Source organism: Scyliorhinus canicula, chromosome 14 (genome assembly GCF_902713615.1).
Source record: "Scyliorhinus canicula chromosome 14, sScyCan1.1, whole genome shotgun sequence".
Lineage (NCBI taxonomy): Eukaryota > Metazoa > Chordata > Chondrichthyes > Carcharhiniformes > Scyliorhinidae > Scyliorhinus > Scyliorhinus canicula.
Window position 1 is genome coordinate 91,821,180 of NC_052159.1, and position 19,549 is coordinate 91,840,728.

At 43.9% G+C, this 19,549-nt stretch overlaps 1 protein-coding gene across 6 annotated transcripts in view; it reads right to left on the reverse strand.

Moving 5' to 3' along the window:
• LOC119977591 (proton-coupled amino acid transporter 4-like) overlaps positions 1–19,549 on the reverse strand; it is a 551,265-nt gene that overhangs the window by 367,687 nt on the left and 164,029 nt on the right. For 5 of the 6 annotated variants that reach the window (XM_038818709.1, XM_038818705.1, XM_038818706.1 and 2 more), the window contains one exon: positions 18,399–18,568. In XM_038818709.1, coding sequence (XP_038674637.1) covers positions 18,399–18,568 — 170 coding nt within the window. Of the gene's footprint in view, positions 1–13,145; positions 13,735–18,398; positions 18,569–19,549 lie in introns of those variants that run through there. The other variant, XM_038818708.1, reaches the window with a different exon arrangement.

A 19,549-nucleotide genomic window follows, 5' to 3' on the forward strand; every position in this document is an offset into this window, starting at 1 on the left:
TAATTTGAACATTCACCATACAGTGAAATGAAGCTGCTTAATGATTTAAACCAAACCTTGTTTCGAGTGTTAACTTAGTCCAGGGTTTTTCAAAAGTTTGTTGTGACCTGCGGGTGATTCGCAGGCAGGTGTTGGGAGTGTTACAGAGAGGTCCGTCGTGCCGTTCCTGCCATAATCCTGATCGCAGGAAGTACCCAATGGCCACTACCAGGTTTTACATTGAGAATGGCGGCCTAAACTAAAATAAATGAGGCAGTGTGCATTCTTCCAACCCAAAGCGGCAGCAGAGAGCAGGTCACGTGCCCGGCACGTCACGTGCCCTCCAAGTATGTGCTTTTGGTGCTAAATCATGGTGCAGAGTTGCTTCCATTTTCCAGCTGCTGGCAAGAGGACTGCGAGGATGGATCATTTTCTTCAAAGAAAGAGACAGCCAGAGACTCAACTAGGCAGTTTACCTATTGGACAAAATCTCATAAACGATTCTGCTGGAGAGAAATGCTCAGGAAAGTCCAGAACAGCAATGCTAGTGTTAGCACTGTACAGTGATCCAGATTAAAATGAGATCGTGAGGACCAAACAGGCTCCCCTTTTGCATTAAAGGTAAGCGACGTGGCATGGGTCGCGAAGGCCGGCCGGCGTGGGTCGCGAAGGCCGGCCGGCGTGGGTCGCGAAGGCCGGCCGGCGTGGGTCGCGAAGGCCGGCCGGCGTGGGTCGCGAAGGCCGGCCGGCGTGGGTCCCGAAGGCCGGCCGGCGTGGGTCCCGAAGGCCGGCCGGCGTGGGTCCCGAAGGCCGGCCGGCGTGGGTCCCGAAGGCCGGCCGGCGTGGGTCCCGAAGGCCGGCCGGCGTGGGTCCCGAAGGCCGGCCGGCGTGGGTCCCGAAGGCCGGCCGGCGTGGGTCCCGAAGGCCGGCCGGCGTGGGTCCCGAAGGCCGGCCGACGAGGGTCCCGAAGATCGGCCAGGTGGAAAAAGTGGGTCACAGAAAAAATGTTTGAAAATCACTGACTTAGGTCACTACTCTAGTATTTATTTCTTTCACTCCATTTTGCAATACATCTTTGAAGTCCATTTTAACATTTTTTTAATTAAAGAAGTTATAGATAAGTCATTGTTATTGCTTCATTGCAAAGAATTAATAAATCCATCTGTGAAAGATAAGGGGACATCATCCTAATGCTATTAAGACTTCCTTTATCCAAATGTGTATAGAGTACCGTAAATCAAATTTCAAAAAAAGGTTCTCTGTCCTCTTTGGGGGTTAATTCATGCCAGTGAATCAAATTATGCATCCAAGGCAGACTCAAATTTGTAATCAATTAATTATTCAGTATCCATTTTTTTTTAAACTTGTATTATTTCAAGAATAATAATGTTATGAATGCATAAATTTGTAGAGCAGGATTTTTAGGATGGCAGTGTTTCCCTTTCCATCACCCATAGGAACGGTGATCAATGCATCGCCACTGATACTGGCTGGTCTGAAGCAATTTAGCAATCCAAAGAGCATTAATTCACGGGAGGTCAGACTTCAACCCCTTAATCAGGAAGAGAGGTGCCCACCATCTAGTCCACCAAAAGCTAAGTCCGGGGAGCTGGGAGGCAAGTGTGGTGGTGGAGGGTTGGGAGGAGAGGGAGCGCCTGCAGCAGCCAGACCTTATTGAGGGGAGGATTGGAAGTGGGAACAGGTGAAACAAGGCTGTTGATAAAGGCAACATTACTTTTCTGCCTGAGCCATTCAGTGCATCAGCACTTTGTGGGCTTCCCCCCTGCATCTAAACTCCTCCCATCCAGCTAAAAATTGAGGTTGGGCAGGACAGGGCCCTTAAGCAGTCATTAATTGGCTACAGTAAGAAGTCTTACAACACCAGGTTAAAGTCCAACAGATTTGTTTCAAACACGAGCTTTCGGAGCACGGCTCCTTCTTCACCTGAAGAAGGAGCCGTGCTCCGAAAGCTCGTGTTTGAAACAAACCTGTTGGACTTTAACCTGGTGTTGTAAGACTTCTTACTGTGCTCACCCCAGTCCAACGCCGGCATCTCCACATCATGATTAATTGGCTACTTCAGGGCCTTAATTGGGGCAAGTGAAGATAGGCCAGCCTAGACCCATCCCACTGTAAAATTGCAGATGTCATGGTTACTGAGTGCCCTGTGGGAAGGTCATTTGAGGAATTTAACTCTACCCATCCCCCTCCCCCCAACTCCCACCTGCAAATGTACAGACAGAAAAAAATTAAATTCTGTCCATAAAGTTGTATTAAATGATTATTAGTTATCAACTTTCCCATGTCAAAAGGATGGACTAAGAATAATAATAAGAATCTTTATTAGTGTCACAAGTCGACTTACATTAACACGGCAATAAAGTTACTGTGAAAATCCCAGTCACCATACAATGGTTCCTGTTCGGGTACACTAAGGGAGAAATCAGAATATCACTGAACAAGCAAGCCTTTTGCGGCTTGTCGGAGGAAACCGGAGCACCCGGAGGAAATCCACACAGAGACAGGGGAACGGGCAAACTCAGCACAAAAAGAGTGATCCAAGCCTGCAATCGAACCAGAGTCCCTGGTGCTGTGAAGTAACAGTGCTACTATGCCACCCAGAAAGTCTGAGAAGGTCACAACATTCTAATTCAAATTCTACGTCAAGATCTGGCAATGACAACATCCAATAAAAAGTGTGAGCAAAATAGTGCTTCAAATAGGTGCAACCTATGATAAAGCAGATTAGAAGAGGAGTTAAACCAACTCACTTCCTCCACCTACCCACAACTCTACATTCAGTTGGTATGTTAATCAAAGTTTAAGGAACGACGACTTCCTGGAAAACCTGCCCTTCAGGAAAGTTTGCTCTCATGTCGCCAAGAAGTAGTTTTCCTGCCATTGCTCAACTCAATTTATCCCACTAGTCTCTCAGCCATTTGTGACCCCCATACCTCCAGTTACTCCCCACCCATTCCCTTCAGCTCTCCATTCTTCTCCTCCCAGCTCTCTTTCCCTGATCACCCACCCCCTGCTCTTTTCACCTTCCTTTGAGTTATCCCTTCCTTGCCTTCGTCTCCAATCGGCTTCCTCCATTCTCCCCTCTCTATTTTTAGCCCCTTCCCTGCCAGTCAACGATTTTCCTCATCCTCTCCTCTTCTCTCTTCTCACCATCTCCGTCTTCTTTCTATTATTCCATCCTCTTATGCTGGGTTTCAATTATCCCCTGCTCTCAAACAAATGTACCCTCAAATTTTTTGTGGCATGTGTGGGAGATTTATTTAAATGTGTTGTCCCTTTAAATTATTTTCAGTGACCACAATGCATACGAACGTAAAATGGGCCAACTTATGCACAACCTGTTTGGAACTCGGTGACCATGCAGTTGTTTGAACTGATTGCTGTTCTTGTATAGAACCTCGATGTGCAATTCAACAGGAGGGGCGCAATTCTCCTAAAAATAACTAGGTGTCATTTTGGGCAAGTTTAGAAGAATGATTCTCACCAGGAGTTTGGGTGAAATCCAGACTGATATGCACCCACACTTCTTTTGGAGCTGGCAGGTTGCTCACTGGAAAATGCCACACCAAATTTTTTTCTGCTGTTTTTCAAAGGGTGAAAAGATCTCAAAGTTAGGTTGAGGGTCCCCACAGACATGGGCAATACTCCCAACCCTCAACTCCAGAGGGGCACCCCCCCCCCCCCCTCCCATCACTAAAAGTCCATGTGACCTACCCCACACACTTCCCAGGCATAAGGATGATCCAGCCCCACCTCTACCCATTCTCGTAGGCATCGGAGCACGGCACCGCCCCCTCCTCCAAAAGTGAGCCATGGGGTCACTGAGAGCTTTCCCCCCTTCACCCCCAACCATCTCATCCCTTTCATGGGCATGGCCCCCTCAGGTTCCATTCCTTGGCAGTGCCAACCGGCATCCAGGCACTGGCCCGGAATCCTAGAAGTGCCAGCCTGGCACTTGGGCACTGCCGCTGGCACCCTGGAAGTGCTAGGTTGGCACTGCCCAGGTGCCAGGCCCTGTCCCCAACCACCCAGGGGCTCCAATGGCCTCAGAGCCCCCCTCACGTGGCCATCATATCTGGTCTGCTTCTGGAGACCAGTACTAATTAACGCTAGCTTGAGGCCTGGCCGGGAAATAATGGGTGCTGGGAGATTGCGGTCTCAAAAGGGCTGTGCACATTCAAACGTGCCCATCGAGGGCATGATCCAGATCAAGTCTGGCTTAGTGGGTTGGGTACATCACACGGCACCCAGCACAAACCCGTTTTTAGCCTCTCTCGCAATGCACCCAGCGTAATGTGCTCGGCGCCGGCGCAGACAAAAAAATAAAACACAAAAGTCTATTCGAAATTCTAATTATAGTGAGCAAATTATTATTCATCAACTTTAACAAATCAAAACAAATGCTCAATGTAATGTTTGCAATTTGTTTTGAAAAAAAATTATCTGTCAAATATAGCCTACGCAGTGAAACAGGCACGATAATTCCAAGCCCCACAGAAAAAAAGTGAATGCCTTGAACAATTACACAGGATCATTTCCCAAGTTTATATTTTCAGAAAAGTATTGTAACATTTAAAACTGATAGTCCAGTAAAAACTACCAATCGTTATGGCAGCCTAAAATATAAACAGAAGGAATAGCTCAAGGTATGCTCACCAATCATATTTATCATAAGAATCATAAGAATTGTTTCACTTCAAATATATTTTACTTTGTAACATTCATAAATCTGCTCAAAGAAGGTAGAAGCAGTGACTGTGCAGTTTCGGTGTTTATTTCCCCACATAAAATTATGATTGACACAATAGTAGACTCGCCGGTTTCGGTGAGAAGGCAAAAGCTGGCACTCAATAAATTTTTTTAAGCTACAAAACCTCCCTGGAGGAGTTTGTGATTTTGAGAGCTCTTCTCATGAAAAGTCTGCATGTACTGGCCTCTGGGGAGGGAATTTACTGCAGTAATAAGATTTTATTCCAACTCAGTATGACGCGCAGTTCTGAAGTTAGATGGTATTTATAGGAACTGGAAAATGGCTGCAACCATCCCAATATATCATAGAATTTACAGTGCAGAAGGAGGCCATTCAGCCCATCGCATCTGCACCGGCTTTTGGAAAGAGCACCCTACCCAAGGTCAACACCTCCACCCTATCCCCATAACCCAGTAACCCCACCCAACACTAAGGGCAATTTTGGACACGAAGGGCAATTTACCATGGCCAATCCACCTAACCTGCACATCTTTGGACTGTGGGAGGAAACCGGAGCACCCGGAGGCAACCCACGCACACGCGGGGAGGATGTGCAGACTCCGCAGTGACCCAAGCCGGAATCGAACCTGGGACCCTGGAGCTGTGAAGCAATTGTGCTATCCACAATGCTACCGTGCTGCCATATGAGAAAAGTATTACAATATTGAGGAGCAAAATAAATTAGTGATCGTAATTTTGTATGAAATTTAAATTTTTATTATCTGCCAGTCCATAAAGAAAAGTTCAAAACTTCAACCCGTTTTCCCTAGTCCCTTTTAACTATTTCAGACAACATTGTCAAAATCCTTCCCAGCAACACAAAATAATGTTAATAATATAAAGCTGATTTAGGTGCCAAGTTTATAATATTTGACCAATATCAAATTGATTCTTTATTATGTCTTTTGAATTTTCTATCTGAAACAATGCAAGGAATTTAAACCTAAATTGTAGGATTTGTCCGTTGTCTATATTTACAGATCTTTAGTGATTTAACGATATGCTAACTGGCCAATTCAAGAATCCACCCCACCTAGCAGCCCTCCACTCTCCCACCCCAAGGAGCCTCAAGTCATTCATTCAAAATAATATTTAAGGTTTCTGTTTACTTCAATACTATTTAACCGAGTTATGAAACTGAAAACTTAATTACACAAATTCTGAAAGTATGTCACAGGAACTAGAGCACTAACAAAATGCCCATGGGGTGAACTGTGCCTCAAGATTAATCAATCATGGACTTCCGGTGATGGCGGGCGGGAGACAGCTGCACACTAGAGGGCTCCCGCTCAGGAATAGAAATTTTGGGGTTTTAACACCCAGTCCCAGGGGCAACAGAGGCTGAAAAGGCTGTAAGAAGGCACAGGGAGGAGAAATGTTTGGGAGAAAAACGGCCGTGAAAAAGGGGGTTAAAGGAAGTCCACCGGGGAGTGAAAAAGTCAGCGCAGGAAAGCGGAGGCTGTCAGGAAAGTGGAGGCTGGAGCACCAGGGGAGGCCGCATTGTTCACAGCAGAAGAAATGACCAAGGTGATGGCTGTGGAACTTGAAAAGCAGTTCACAAAACACATGGAAGCGATGAAGAAGGAGATGGGGGCGGTATTGAAAGTGCTAGTGGAGGAGGCGATTGCCCCGGTGAGGGCAGCGGTATCGAGCGCAGCGGTGGAGGTGCAGGAGCAAGGTGAGACATTGAAGGAAGTGGAAGAGGCATTAACGCAGCACAGTGATCATCTCATCTCGATAGGGAAGGAGCTGAGGGTGATAGAGACCAACAAGGGTCTGCAAGCCAAAATGGAAGACCTGGAAAACAGATCCAGGCGACAGAATCTGAGGATTGTGGGTCTGCCCGAAGGGGTGGCAGGACTGTGGCAGAATTGAGAATTGGTTGTGTACTGATGTAGCCTCATGTAACTTTATTTTTTTACTGTGTGTTGGTGTACTAAATGAGTCGACGCTGTATATATTTGGACAAGAAAAGAGATGGGACTTTCGTTTGCAATGATGGTTCTTTGGGGCTTCGGTGTGTATACGGGGGTATATCGCAAGGTATAAAAGCGAAGCTATCGGCGGTGAGGGACGATCCCTCCCGATATGAACTGGATCGGGCTCATCGGTCGTGGAGGCCTATACCAAAGGCGAGTGAGCCGCCAAAATTAGTAACTCTGATTTTCCCTAGGCATAGCGTGAAGGAGAAAGTCCTGTGCTGGGCAAAGCAGACGCGGGTGGTGCAGTGAGCTGGAGCTGGTACAGGCATATACCAGGACTTTACAGTGGAGCTGGTGAGGGGGCGGGCTGCCTTCAGCAGGTGAAGAAGGCACTGTACATCAGCAAGGTGCAGTGCGGCATAGTATAAACCAGCTAAGTTGAGGGTAACCTACAAATCCAAGGACTTTTATTTTGGGACGCCGGAAGCAGCGGAGGAGTTTGCAAAGGCAGGACTGTGGCAGAATTGAGAATTGGTCGTGTACTGATGCAGCCTCATGTAACTTTATTTTTTTACTGTGTGTTGGTGTACGTACTAAATGAGTCGACGCTGTATATATTTGGACAAGAAGAGATGGGACTTTCATTTGCAATGATGGGTCTTTGGGGCTTCGGTGTGTATAAAGGCAGCACGGTAGCATTGTGGACAGCACAATCGCTTCACAGCTCCAGGGTCCCAGCCGGTGCAGACTCGATGGGCTGAATGGCCTCCTTCTGCACTGTAAATTCTATGGTATACGGGGGTATATCGCAAGGTATAAAAGGTAGCATTATCAGGGTTCTCGGATTAATGAAGAGTCATGAAGGTTTAACATTACCAATTAAGCGAAACAAATTAATTCTTCAAGTAATTGTAAAGCAGAGTCATCACATTTTCTTGAAATTCTGTAACAAAAGTAATAGAGCAACATAAAGGCCTGGTACACAAAACAAAATTGGCCTACTGAGAGCCTTAACAAACCACATTCACATTGCTTGTTAATGGCCCTCCTGCAAACTTATTGTACCCTGAGGAAATAGATGTCAAAAAGATCTCCACAACAAAAATTTATTAAAACAAAATTTTCAGCCACTGCCTGGTGGCAATTGAAAAAAATGCCACAATATCAATCTGTTATACTGTTACAATCTAACATTAATAAATCCCGAAATGAAGCTGAAGACCACGGATGATATTTCAATGATCCCACCAGGACTGGAACCAGAATATTTTGTTGCAAAACAGAAACCGTGCAACTGTAACTAAGGGTAGGAGAAAGTAGAAGCAACAGGTCACATTGGGGAAATTTTATTTGTGACACTTAAGTCACCATTTAAAGTTTTGTTTTCATACTGCATTTGAATATTTTCTAGAGCCAGATATAATTGACCATGTGGCAAGATCACGAGGAAACAGATAGTTTCTGCAAGTACGTGTGGGATACATTAAGTAAAAGGCATAGAAGTGAAACTTCCAGTGGTGGCCATAGAGCGAGTGGTCGCACACAGGGCAGCTCCGGCTGAAAGGCATTGGTTTGAGATCTTTTTACCCGAAAGTGGGGAAATTTCATCCGGAAAGTGTAGTTGAAGGTGTGGAGAAGTTCCCCCTGTGAGTGGCATGTCTGTTGGTTACCAGACCTGGCAGAACAATGTTAAACGCCCGGCCAAGGAACTGGAGGAGATCTTTGGTGCAGTAGCAATTGGGAAAATGGTGGAGGAGGAAGAGTTGTCGCAGGTTTGAAAACTCCAGATGGAGCAGTTTATGGTGTTTATTAGAGAGGAGTTCCACCAGAAGCGAAGGCCATCGAAGGAACAGTAGCACCCCAGAAAGGATCGATGAAGAGAGTTGAGAAGTGTCTGGAGGCAGAGGGGTCGCAGGTCTCGGAAATGGAGAAGGTGATATTCAACCTCAGTGATCGGGTGGTGGTGGAGGCGGAGCTGAGGCTCCTGGAGAACCTTCTTCACTTCGCTAAGGGCAAAGGTAGAGGAGCAGGAGAACAGACCCAGAAGATAGAACCTGCGTATGGTTGGCTTGCCTGAAGGTGTGGAAGGCATGAGTGCCATGAGATTCATCTCAAGGATACTGGATGACTGGTGGCAGAGGGGGTACTAGACAAAGCCCCCGAGATGGATAGGGCGCATAAATTCCCAAGGCAGAAGCCGAGAGGGGAGAGCCACAACGAGCAGCGATTGTGAGGCTACATAAGTTTGTGGAGAAGATCCTGTGATGGGCCAGAGAGAAGTGGAACTGCGAACGGGAGGGGAACAGGGTCTGAATGTATCAAGACATTGGAGTGGAGCTAGCGAAAAGGCAGGGTTCAACAAGGCCAAAGCGGTTCTTTGCTGAAGGCAAATCCAGTTTGGGATACTGTACCCGGCAAAACTGCTGGTGACTTTTGAAGGCCGGAAGTACTATTTTGATTCAAAGTATTGGAACTTAACACTCAAAACGTTTCCATAATGATGGCTTCTTCATTCCTCTCCCCCCCCCCCCCCCCCCCCCCCCCCCCCCCGAGACCCCTGGAGTGGCCATTATATTTGGTCTCCTCCCTTTGTTGATATCAGTACTAATCTGCGCCCAGTTGAGGCCTCGCCGGTACAGCCAGTGACTCCCGTGCGCCAGGAGAATGCAGCCTCAACTAGGCCGTGGATATTTAAATGGACAAATATGTTTATCTGGATCATGCCCAGCACTAGGTGCCACAGGTCGAGCGACTTGTGCACGGTTTTGCGCCTGGCATGAAGCCCGACTTGGGCCTCTCCCGCGATGCACTTGACGTGCCCAGATCGCACGGGTCAATGTGGTTGGAAAATAGCGCCCAATGGGCGTTACAAGTTCAATTAAGAGAAAAAAAAATCAGACTAATTTAAAATCTGATGAAAACCATGAAAGTAAACTGAAATGATGAACAAAATCCCTTGTTTCCACAATGCAGCACCATCTTAAATCCCTCCCACCCTTTGTAGGTCTCTAAACTTGAACTTCTGATGTGGAAATGCCGGCGTTGGACTGGGGGGAGCACAGTAAGAAGTTTTACAGCACCAGGTTAAAGTCCAACAGATTTGTTTCAAACACTAGCTTTCGGAGCACTGCTCCTTTTCACCCGAGGAAGGAGCAGTGCTCCGAAAGCTAGTGTTTAAAACAAACATGTTGGACTTTAACCTGGTGTTGTAAGACTTCTTACAATTAAACGTCTGAACATAGGCTTTGCCAGCTTTATATGTTTATTGATCCAGTTCATGAACATCCTTTTTTCCCACTCTGTCATGCTCATTGTTGAATCATTCCAACACATGATTCTATGAAATTCTATGAAATAACAACCTCATAAATCTGATCATGTTCTCCATGGCAAATGTAGTCAGGTATCTGACTTGACAATATTGTTGAACCTTTACCGGTTCCAGTCTTAATACTCGCCGCCTCCCCGATTTCAGCAACAGAGTGCCCATCACCTGTTTTAATTTTCCTGCCAATGCATAGCTTGACAAATGGGTCAAGTCCCCTTAAAAATTATAAATATTTTCTCAGGTAATTCCAATGTTAAAATTTCCACACATCCCTGTTACACTGGTGAGAGTGTGTATGTATGTGAGGGGAGGAGAGAAAAATACAAACACTTTTACACACACAAACTCTGCTTACTTCCTGCTGCCACAGTTACGTCTTGTGTCATGATTTTTAAAAAATTGCTTGTGACTAAAATTCCCTCTAAACTGTACAGCTGCACAGGTGACAAACAGGCCGCACACAAAGCAATGGTTCCTTTAAGACATGCAATGCACAATCACGTGGCAATTTTGAAGAATGTTGAGGCCATCTCGACCTCATGCCTCTCACTCCCCACCCACCCATCCTCTGGCCCATCATACGTGCTACCTCCATGCCTAGTCAGGCTCTCATCCCCTACCCATGTGTGTGGCACAACTCAGACAATTTTGGCAAAAGCCTCCAGATGTTAGCAAGGAGGATTTTGCAGGGTCAATGGGGCAGGTTCTGCCTTTTTCATTTCTGGTGCCTAAGTCAGTGCCAAGTGGCTTGATCAAGTAGAGTTATTTGTTTGCGATTTTAGAGCGGTTTGGGATTGGGACTAAGTTTGTGGCGTGGGTCAAATTGTTATATAAGGAACCGAAGGCGAGGGTTCGTACAAATGAGGTGAATTCGGGATATTTTCAGCTGCATAGGGGAATGAGACAGAGGGGTCCCATGTCCCCCCCCTTTTGTTTGCACTGGCGATAGAGCCCTTGGTCATTGCACTGAGGAGCTTAGATCAGTGGAGGGGAAGAATGAGGGGGAATGGGATATAACGTGTACTTGTATGCAGACGACCTTTTGTTGTGTATTTCTTTTTTTTCTTCTTTTTCCATAAATTTAGAGTACCTAATTATTTTTTTTCCCAACTAAGGGGCAATTTAGCGTGGCCAATCCACCTAACTGCACATCTTTTGGGTTGTGGGGGTGAAGCCCACGCAGACATGGGGAGAAAGTGCAAACCCCACACGGACAGTGACCCAGGGCATGGATTCGAACCTGGGTCCTCAGCGCCGCAGTCCCAGTGCTATCCACTGCGCCACATGCCACCCTTGTTGTGTATTTCTAACCTGGGTCCCAGGGTGGGGTATAATGGGGCTGCTCAAGCGATTTGCGGCTTTTTCGGGGTATAAATTGAATTTGGAGAAGAGTGAATGTTTTTTGATTTCCTCTCCAGGGGCAGGAGTTGGCTTTGGGGTGGGGGTGCGCGTTTCATGTGGCGATTGCTCACTTCAAGTACCTGGGGGTGCAGGTGGCTCGGGATTGGGCCCAGCTTCATAAATTGAATTGAACGAGCCTGGTGGGTAGGGTTGAAGCAGATTTGTTGAGGTGGGACAGCCTCCCTCTATCATTGGCAGGCAGGGTGCAGGCGGTAAAGATGAACTCTTGTTACCGTTTTTATTTTTGTTCCAGTACTTACCGGTCTTGTTTCCTGAGGCATTTCTTCAAGGGGTGGAACAGTTGATTTATATAATTTGTATCAGCAGGTAAGGTGGCGAGGATTCAGAAGACGGTGCTTCAGAGATGGTAACAGTGGGGGGAGGGGGGGGGGGGTTGGTTCTCCCGAATTGCATGTATTACTATTGGACGACGAGCGCCGATAAAGTGCTGGGAGGGGGTAGGAATGGGAGGCAATGTGGGCGAGGATAGAGGCAGACTATTGTAGGGGGTGGGGGTTGTGGGCACTAGCAAACTCCCGTTTGACGCAATGGAATACTCGGGTTGTCCGGTGGTGGTAGAATTTACAGTGCAGGAGGCCATTCAGCCCATTGAGTCTGCACCGGCTCTTGGAAAGGGCACCCTACTTAAGCCCACACCTCCACCTTATCCCTGTAAACCAGGAACCCCATCTAACCTAAGAGCAATTTAGCATGGCCAATCCAGCTGACCTGCACATCTTTGGACTGTTGGAGGAAACTGGAGCACTCGAAAGAAACTCGTGCAGACACGGAGAATGCGCAGACTCCGCACAGTGGCCCAAGCGGGAATCTGGGACCCTGGCGCTGTGAAGCCACAGTGCTAACCACTATGCTACCGTGCTGCCCAAACTGGAGGCAGTTTCGCCAGCATTTTTAAGTTAGGGGCAGGGTCAAAGTTGATGCCGGTTCGAGAGAATCAGGTGTTTGAGCTGGCAAGACTGGATGCTAGATTTCTGGTGTGGGAGGAGTGGGGAATGGTGAAAACTTATTTTTGGAAGGGTGCTTTGCAATTTTGGAGGATTTGATGGAGAAGTTTGGGATTGTGAGGGGGGGAATCTTTACGTATTTGCAGGTGCAGGACTTTACAAGGAAGGTTTTCCCGACTTTTCCGGTGACACCTCCTTCCTCGTTATTGGAGGGGGTGTTTTCAGTGATGAGGTTGGAGGGGGAGGGGTCACCTTGGCGATTTATGGGAGGATTTTGGATGAAGATATAGTGATCATTGGAGGGGGTTAAGTGGGAGGAGGAGTTGGGGATGGCATTGGAGGAGAAAATGTGGTGTGAGGTGGTGTGTAGGGTGAATGCCTCAATCTCGTGTGCGAGGCTGGATTGTTGGTAGGGGGGGGGGGGGGGGGGGGAGGTTGCTGTTCTGTATTGTTATGTTTTATGTATAAAATGTTAAAAACTAAATAAAGATATTTTCAAAAAAGTCTTAAATTATTATTTCTAAAAGCTTCCCCACCACGGATTTAGCTCACAAGGCTAAATCGCTGGCTTTTAAAGCAGACCAAGCAGGCCAGCAGCACGGTTCGATTCCCGTACCAGCCTCCCCGGACAGGCGCCGGAATGTGGCGACTAGGGGCTTTTCACAGTAACTTCATTGAAGCCTACTCATGACAATAAGCGATTTTCATTTTTCATTTTCATTTAAACCGACTGGCCTGTAGCCGCTGGGCAGATATTTATATCCCTTTTTGAACATAGCATAAATTGAAATTCTCCAGTCCTATGGCATCACCCGAGTTTAAGGAAGATTGGAAAATTATGGCCAGTACCACTGCAATTTCCACTCTCACTTCCCTCAGTATCCTCGGATGCATGACATCTGCTCCTAGATCCCAAGTACAGGAAGTGCATTCAATACCTCTTCCTTATCAATTTTAAACCCTTCAAATGCTTGAATTACCTCCTCTTTCACCTTCGTATCTTCAGAATTGGCCAGGATTCTCCGCCTCGGTAAAGACAAATGTAAAGGATTCATTTAGTACCTCAGCCATGCTCCTTGCTTCCATATATAAATCCCCTTTTAGGTCTATAACTGGCATAATTCCACCTTTTATTACCTCATCACAGTTTGTACATTTATTGAAGATTTTTGGATTTCTGTTATGTTCGCTGCCAATCTTCTCATACTCTCTTTTTGCTCATCTTATTTGCTTTTTCCAAGTTCTCCCTGAACCTTCTATATTCGGCCTGTTTCCCAGTTTTATTATCCATCCACCATAAGCACAGTTTTTTCGACTTCATTTTAATCTCCATCTCTTTCATGGGTCAGCATAAACATGGGATTCCATCTGCCAAAACCAGAAAGTTATTCAATATTCAACTAACAAGGTGTCTTTCAAGAAAATCATATTGCTGTTTTAACAATATATATTTAACCTCCATTAAATTATAAATCAAATTAAATCAATGCTTGGTTTGAAATCTGTTCCAAAGAGTATACAAAATTAATAAGCCAATTGAAACAGATTGAATTATTGGTGCACAAACTTGCAAAAGTTAAAGCTATAAATCTTAATGGAACTCAAGTAATTATAAATGGAATATACTTTGCCTTCTATAATGTCTACTGTAAGACTATGGAAGACTATTGAAGAATATGGAAAGACTACATTTTTCCAGAATGAAGCTGCCAAGAAACTACATTTAACAAATGGTAAAGTGGCAAGCTGTCTCACAGCGCCGGGACCCGGGTTCGATTTCAGGCATGGGCAACTGCATGGAGTCTGCACGTTCGCCCCATGTCTGCGTGGGTTTCTTCCGGGTGCTCCGGTTTCCTCCCACAGTCCAAAGATGTGCAGGTTAGCCAAGAGTTTCTCGAGAAATGGAACAAATTCCACTTAACACGGTGAAGCTGATTTTTGTTTTTAGCTCAAGTCTATGTTAAATTGTTCCAAACTAATCAAAATCCTACCTCAGACCAACTTGCTGAATTTCCCCAAGGATTTTCATGATTTCCCATCATAACATTGGTAGATGATCAATAGAAACTTGAGAAACAGTGTAAACAGCTGTTTACGCCATTTATCTAGGATTTTTGCCAATCAATCGACAAGTAATGGCAAGAGGTTGTGATAGTCTACCAAAGTGGTAACAACACTTTATTGCAGTAGTAGGTGCCATTTTTGATAGCAGCTGTGAAGTGACGGAAAATGTCACTACTGAGATGAGACAATGAGAAAAGGAAAGGTTCTCTAAATAGGGGATTTTAGCTTTCAAACAGATTAGAATGAGCAGACTAACTCATGTCAGAAAGGTAGTGAATTTCTTTGCTGTGTGTGAATTTATCCTGAACACAGCCATGTGATAATGGTCCTATAATCTTTTTTGCTGAAGTTGATTGAGAGGTAGCAGCATACAGAGGGACAGCAACTCACCAAGTTTCCTTCAACAGCACCTTACAAACCCACAATCTCTCTCCCTAGAATGACAAAGGGGAGCAGACGCATGGCGACATCATCACCTGCAACTTCCAGTCTAAGCCACCCACCATTCCAACTTGGAACTATACCACTGTTACTTCACTGTGGATGTTCCAAAATCACATGGATTCCAGCAGTTCAAGGCGGCAACTCCCCACCACCTTCTCAAGCGTAATTAGGGGTGGGCAACAAATGCTGACCTTGCCAGCAATGCTCCCATGAAAGAATTTTAGAAAGATATTACGGACATCAGCATCAACTTCCCTGCACTTCTTCAAAATGGGATGTTTTACATCTACTTGACAAAGGAGATGGGTTTATCGTTTCATCCCTTAGATCTGGCAGTGTAGAGCTCCCCAGTACGGCACTGGAATACTAACTTAGATTTTTGTGCTCATGTCCCAGAAGTGAGTCTTGACCTCACAACCTTCTCATTCAGGAGCATGAGTTCTACCAACTGAGCCATGGCTGACAATCAACCATGATAAAATCTACTCTTTGTTGCAACAGGTTTCATTTTCAAAATTGAAAAAATATGATTGTTAGATTAACAATTTACAATTCAAATGATACATAAATCCAATCATTTATTTTCTTAGCAAATAATAAACCGACATTGTGCAGTAATAAGTGACATTGTGATATTGTTTGTTGTCACCAAATCCAATTGAATAATGAAGATAATCTAAAGACCTTATCACTTGCATCGTCTTCTGACTGCAGTTCTAAATTTCTCAATCTCACAAAATTAGGCACACGAGAAAGCCAAAATAAAAATTCTGCTCCTTCATGCCCCACATCTTTGTTTCATCAACTTGAGCACACATACAAGTACTTTTTAAAATATGAATTTAGAGTACCCAATTCATTTTTTCCAATTAAGGGGCAATTTAGCATGGCCAATCCACCTACCCTGCACATCTTTGGGTTGTGGGGGCGAAACCCACGCAGACACGGGGAGAATGTGCAAACTCCACACAGACAGTGACCCAGAGCCGGGATCGAACCTGGGACCTCGGCGTCGTGAGGCTGCAGGGCTAACTCACTGCGCCACCGTGCTGCCCAACACATACAAGTATAACCCAGACCAGTGTAACTAGTTACACAAAGCTTCCATTACTGTGACTTATTAAATATAAGTGAGCAAATTTCTTGTTTGAACATACAAAGTAGCAAAATAGTGCGCACGTCTGCTGTAGAGTGCAAAAGGCACAAAGAGCAGGATTTCTGAGTGAGAGCAGTCAGCAACTACTTCCTACAGGCACTTAAAATAACTTAAGGATACTCAGGGGTACAGTTATTGTGCAGTACTGGAACTCAACTAACAGTGAGCAAATGGAAGCCAGAAGATACCAAAAAACACAAATTATCCTTTCCTGCTAAAATATTGGCTGTATCTATAAGTAACAAAAGTCGCATTTGAAAAACCTGAATATTTTTGAAGTCAGTGAGTTGGTAAGAGTTAATTTCTATTTGTTAAGCATTACTCTTCAATATAATTGATTACTTTATGGACTCCTCAATAAAATTATCTCCACAACAACATTCACAGATGATATGACAAACCCAATCATTGTGGTTGTGTTATGTCACCACTGTGAAAACTCCACCGAGGAGTCTGTATCACAAACATTCATTCAAATAGTTGCATTATTTTCAGGAAAATTAAGATAATGGCAGAAGGGAGTTCTGGAAAGGATTTATTGAAAACTAATTTCTGAATCTACAAGTACATGATATATAAAATATGCTGTTCTGGGATAGTGACTGAGAATGTGTCCCTTAACCTTTTCGGCAAACTTCAGATCGGCACTAGATATCACCTCAGATTGACCAGCAACAGTGTCTCTTGTAAGTGGAGCCTAGGATCCTTCCAATTTAGAGTTTAGCTTTACTGCTCAATATCTAGAGTTACACAGATGTGATCAAAAGGCTAAATAAGCTTCCCCATTGACAAACTGGTATGTGAACTGGATACTGTAATCTCAGTGCTACAGTATGTATGCACTTAAATCTCTCAGATGGCAAGCTAACAGGCAGTTGAATGTGTTGAGGCCAAATGTACCAAAATGTAGAAATTCATGCTTAATATGTCATTTTTATCAACAGATTAAATCCTAAATTCAAAACATGAAAATGTAGATAAGTACAACAACAGTAAAGGAATGGACTGCAGATTAAAACATTAAATTTCCAATGTAAATATTAGCAGATATAAAACCCATTTACACACTTGCAGATTATTTCTTGATAACCTTTGATTATCATAAAAATCCTGATTATAAATGTGACCACTGAGGAATAGCATGCAACACATGAATAGTTACTGCTCTTACCAACAGATCATGGCAAAACAAAAATGAATCCAAAACTGATTAAATCCCCCAAATAGAAACAGAGTTAACCTCAAATAATGTGACCACAGACTGCATTAGACAGGAATTATACACCAATTATTATTTTAGTGTAAAATGTTATTGCACATCAACAGGTAGCATCGCCTTTGGCCTTCACCATGATGATCGATACTAGCAAGGCAAATATGAGAAAAAAATGAAATGGGAACAATGAAATTCACTGACGAAAAGACCTGCCTCCCTATTGCATGAAATAGCATACAAATATAGCAGTTTTGATGTTTTGTGAATCTGAACCCAAAGATCCCTTGACATTTGCAGAACCACAACCATTTTACAAATTTGTTCACTCGTCTGAGTAACTTCCTTTAACCCCTACTGTGTTTACTGGCAGTATGCTATCCATTCTGCTAACTGTTCCTGATTAGTTTGATCAATTTCATATAACTTCTCTCAATCGATTTGGATTTTGTTGCTATCTTAATGTCAGTTACTCTTTTTCTACTGTCAGTATATTACTCTAAGTAGTACAGTTGTCCTTTCTTTCTTTTCCTTTATAAAATCATAATATCCTGCAATATTTAACAGCCAACCTATTATTCATGCAGTCAAGTTTTATTTGTCTCAATTACATTTGTTTTTTCCTTTGAATTATTGCCTCCAATTCTCTTTTTAATCCAAGTTTAGAATTTCAACCAAGGTGATCACCTTGCAGTAACAACTGATGCAATACGCTAAAGGGGTCATTTGTGATCCTCTGAAACTAACATGGGAGTCATGTTCGTAAGGAGAACAGACCATCATCACGATTCTGCAACTCTTAAGTACTTAGAAATTCAACTCCCCAAAAGCATCCCACAATCTTGGAATTTCAAGGAACTGAAAGTTACAGAGAAACTGCGAAGACTGACTTTTCGGGAGCAAACTTTCCAGGAAATGCCAGTACACAGTGAAATCATTACCTTATCATCCAAAATAATTCTCAGTCAGAAGGGACAGGTAACAAAAAAGAATCCGTTCTGATGTTCTGAACAAATTTCTGTATTCCTAGTTTTAAAAGAAAACCCACAAAGGACAATCTTCGGAAACAATGTTCATTCGGCAATAACGTTTCAGGCTTTTGCAAACTCACAACGGGCAGTTGGATTTTTTTTAAAGTATCGTGAATTTACTCACAGGTTAGACAAACAAGCAGAGTTCGGACGACAAGATCGCAATGTAGCTTCCATCTCTGAGGTACTTGTGCAGAAACAGCTGGAAGAATGATCTCTGCTGGGACATAGTACTGGATTGTGTAAGTTACCAAGATCCCAAAGGAGTAAAGGATTTTCACCAGCTGGTATAACCTAGAGAAGAAGTAATGACACGTCACAAGGGCATAACAGGTCTGTGATGCTGGAACGTAACAAAACACAGTTTTGCGTTACTGTTGCAAATATATAAGAACTTGGAATAAGAATATTGTAACAAGATATCTAATTATGAAAGAAATAAAAATGCAAGAAAGCGGTTTCATCCATGATAATTACCTCTTTTCTCTTCATCCCAAAATCAGTTAATTAAGGTTAGGTATTAAATTTAAAGAAAAGGTGTGAAATGCCTCAAAGGTTAATTGCAGCCCAGAAGATTTGGAAAAACATTGAAACTGAAAAAAAAGGAGAGAAATTGAAGAAAAACTAGCAAGAAATATAAAAATAAAAGGTAAGATCTTTGACATGAATATGAAAAGGAACAGAGTAACTAAAGTGAGCATTTGTCTCTTAGAGGGCAAGACAGGGAGATAATAATGGAACAAGAAACAACAGAGACTTTGAGTAATTATTTTGCATCCATCTTCATAGTAGAAGAATAGTCGAAAACAGGTGGTTAAAGGGAGGAAGGTACTTAAAATAAGCACAATCATTAGAAAAAAGTATGAGATGAACTAATGGGACTGCAGTTCTCTGGACTTGATGGTTTACATACTGGGTTTTAAAGCAAGTGGCTGCAGAGATAGTGGATGTTTCAAGCTTTCCAAGTTCCAGCGGTTTGGAAAGCACTGTTCAAAAAAGGAGGGAGACAGAAAGCATGAACTATATAGGTCCTTTGCTATATTAAAATATATTAAGGAGCAAGTAACAGAGCACTTAGAAAATCATAATACAATCAGGTTTCTAGTGTTGGAGGTGATATTAACACCTCCAGGTGGATAGGCGAACTAACAGGAAACAGAGTTGGGATAAAAGGATCATTTTCAGGTTGGCAAACTGTAACTTAAGAGGAATAACTCAAAAGATCAGTGCTGGGAACTCAGCTAGTTATGACCTATATCAATGACTTGGATAGAC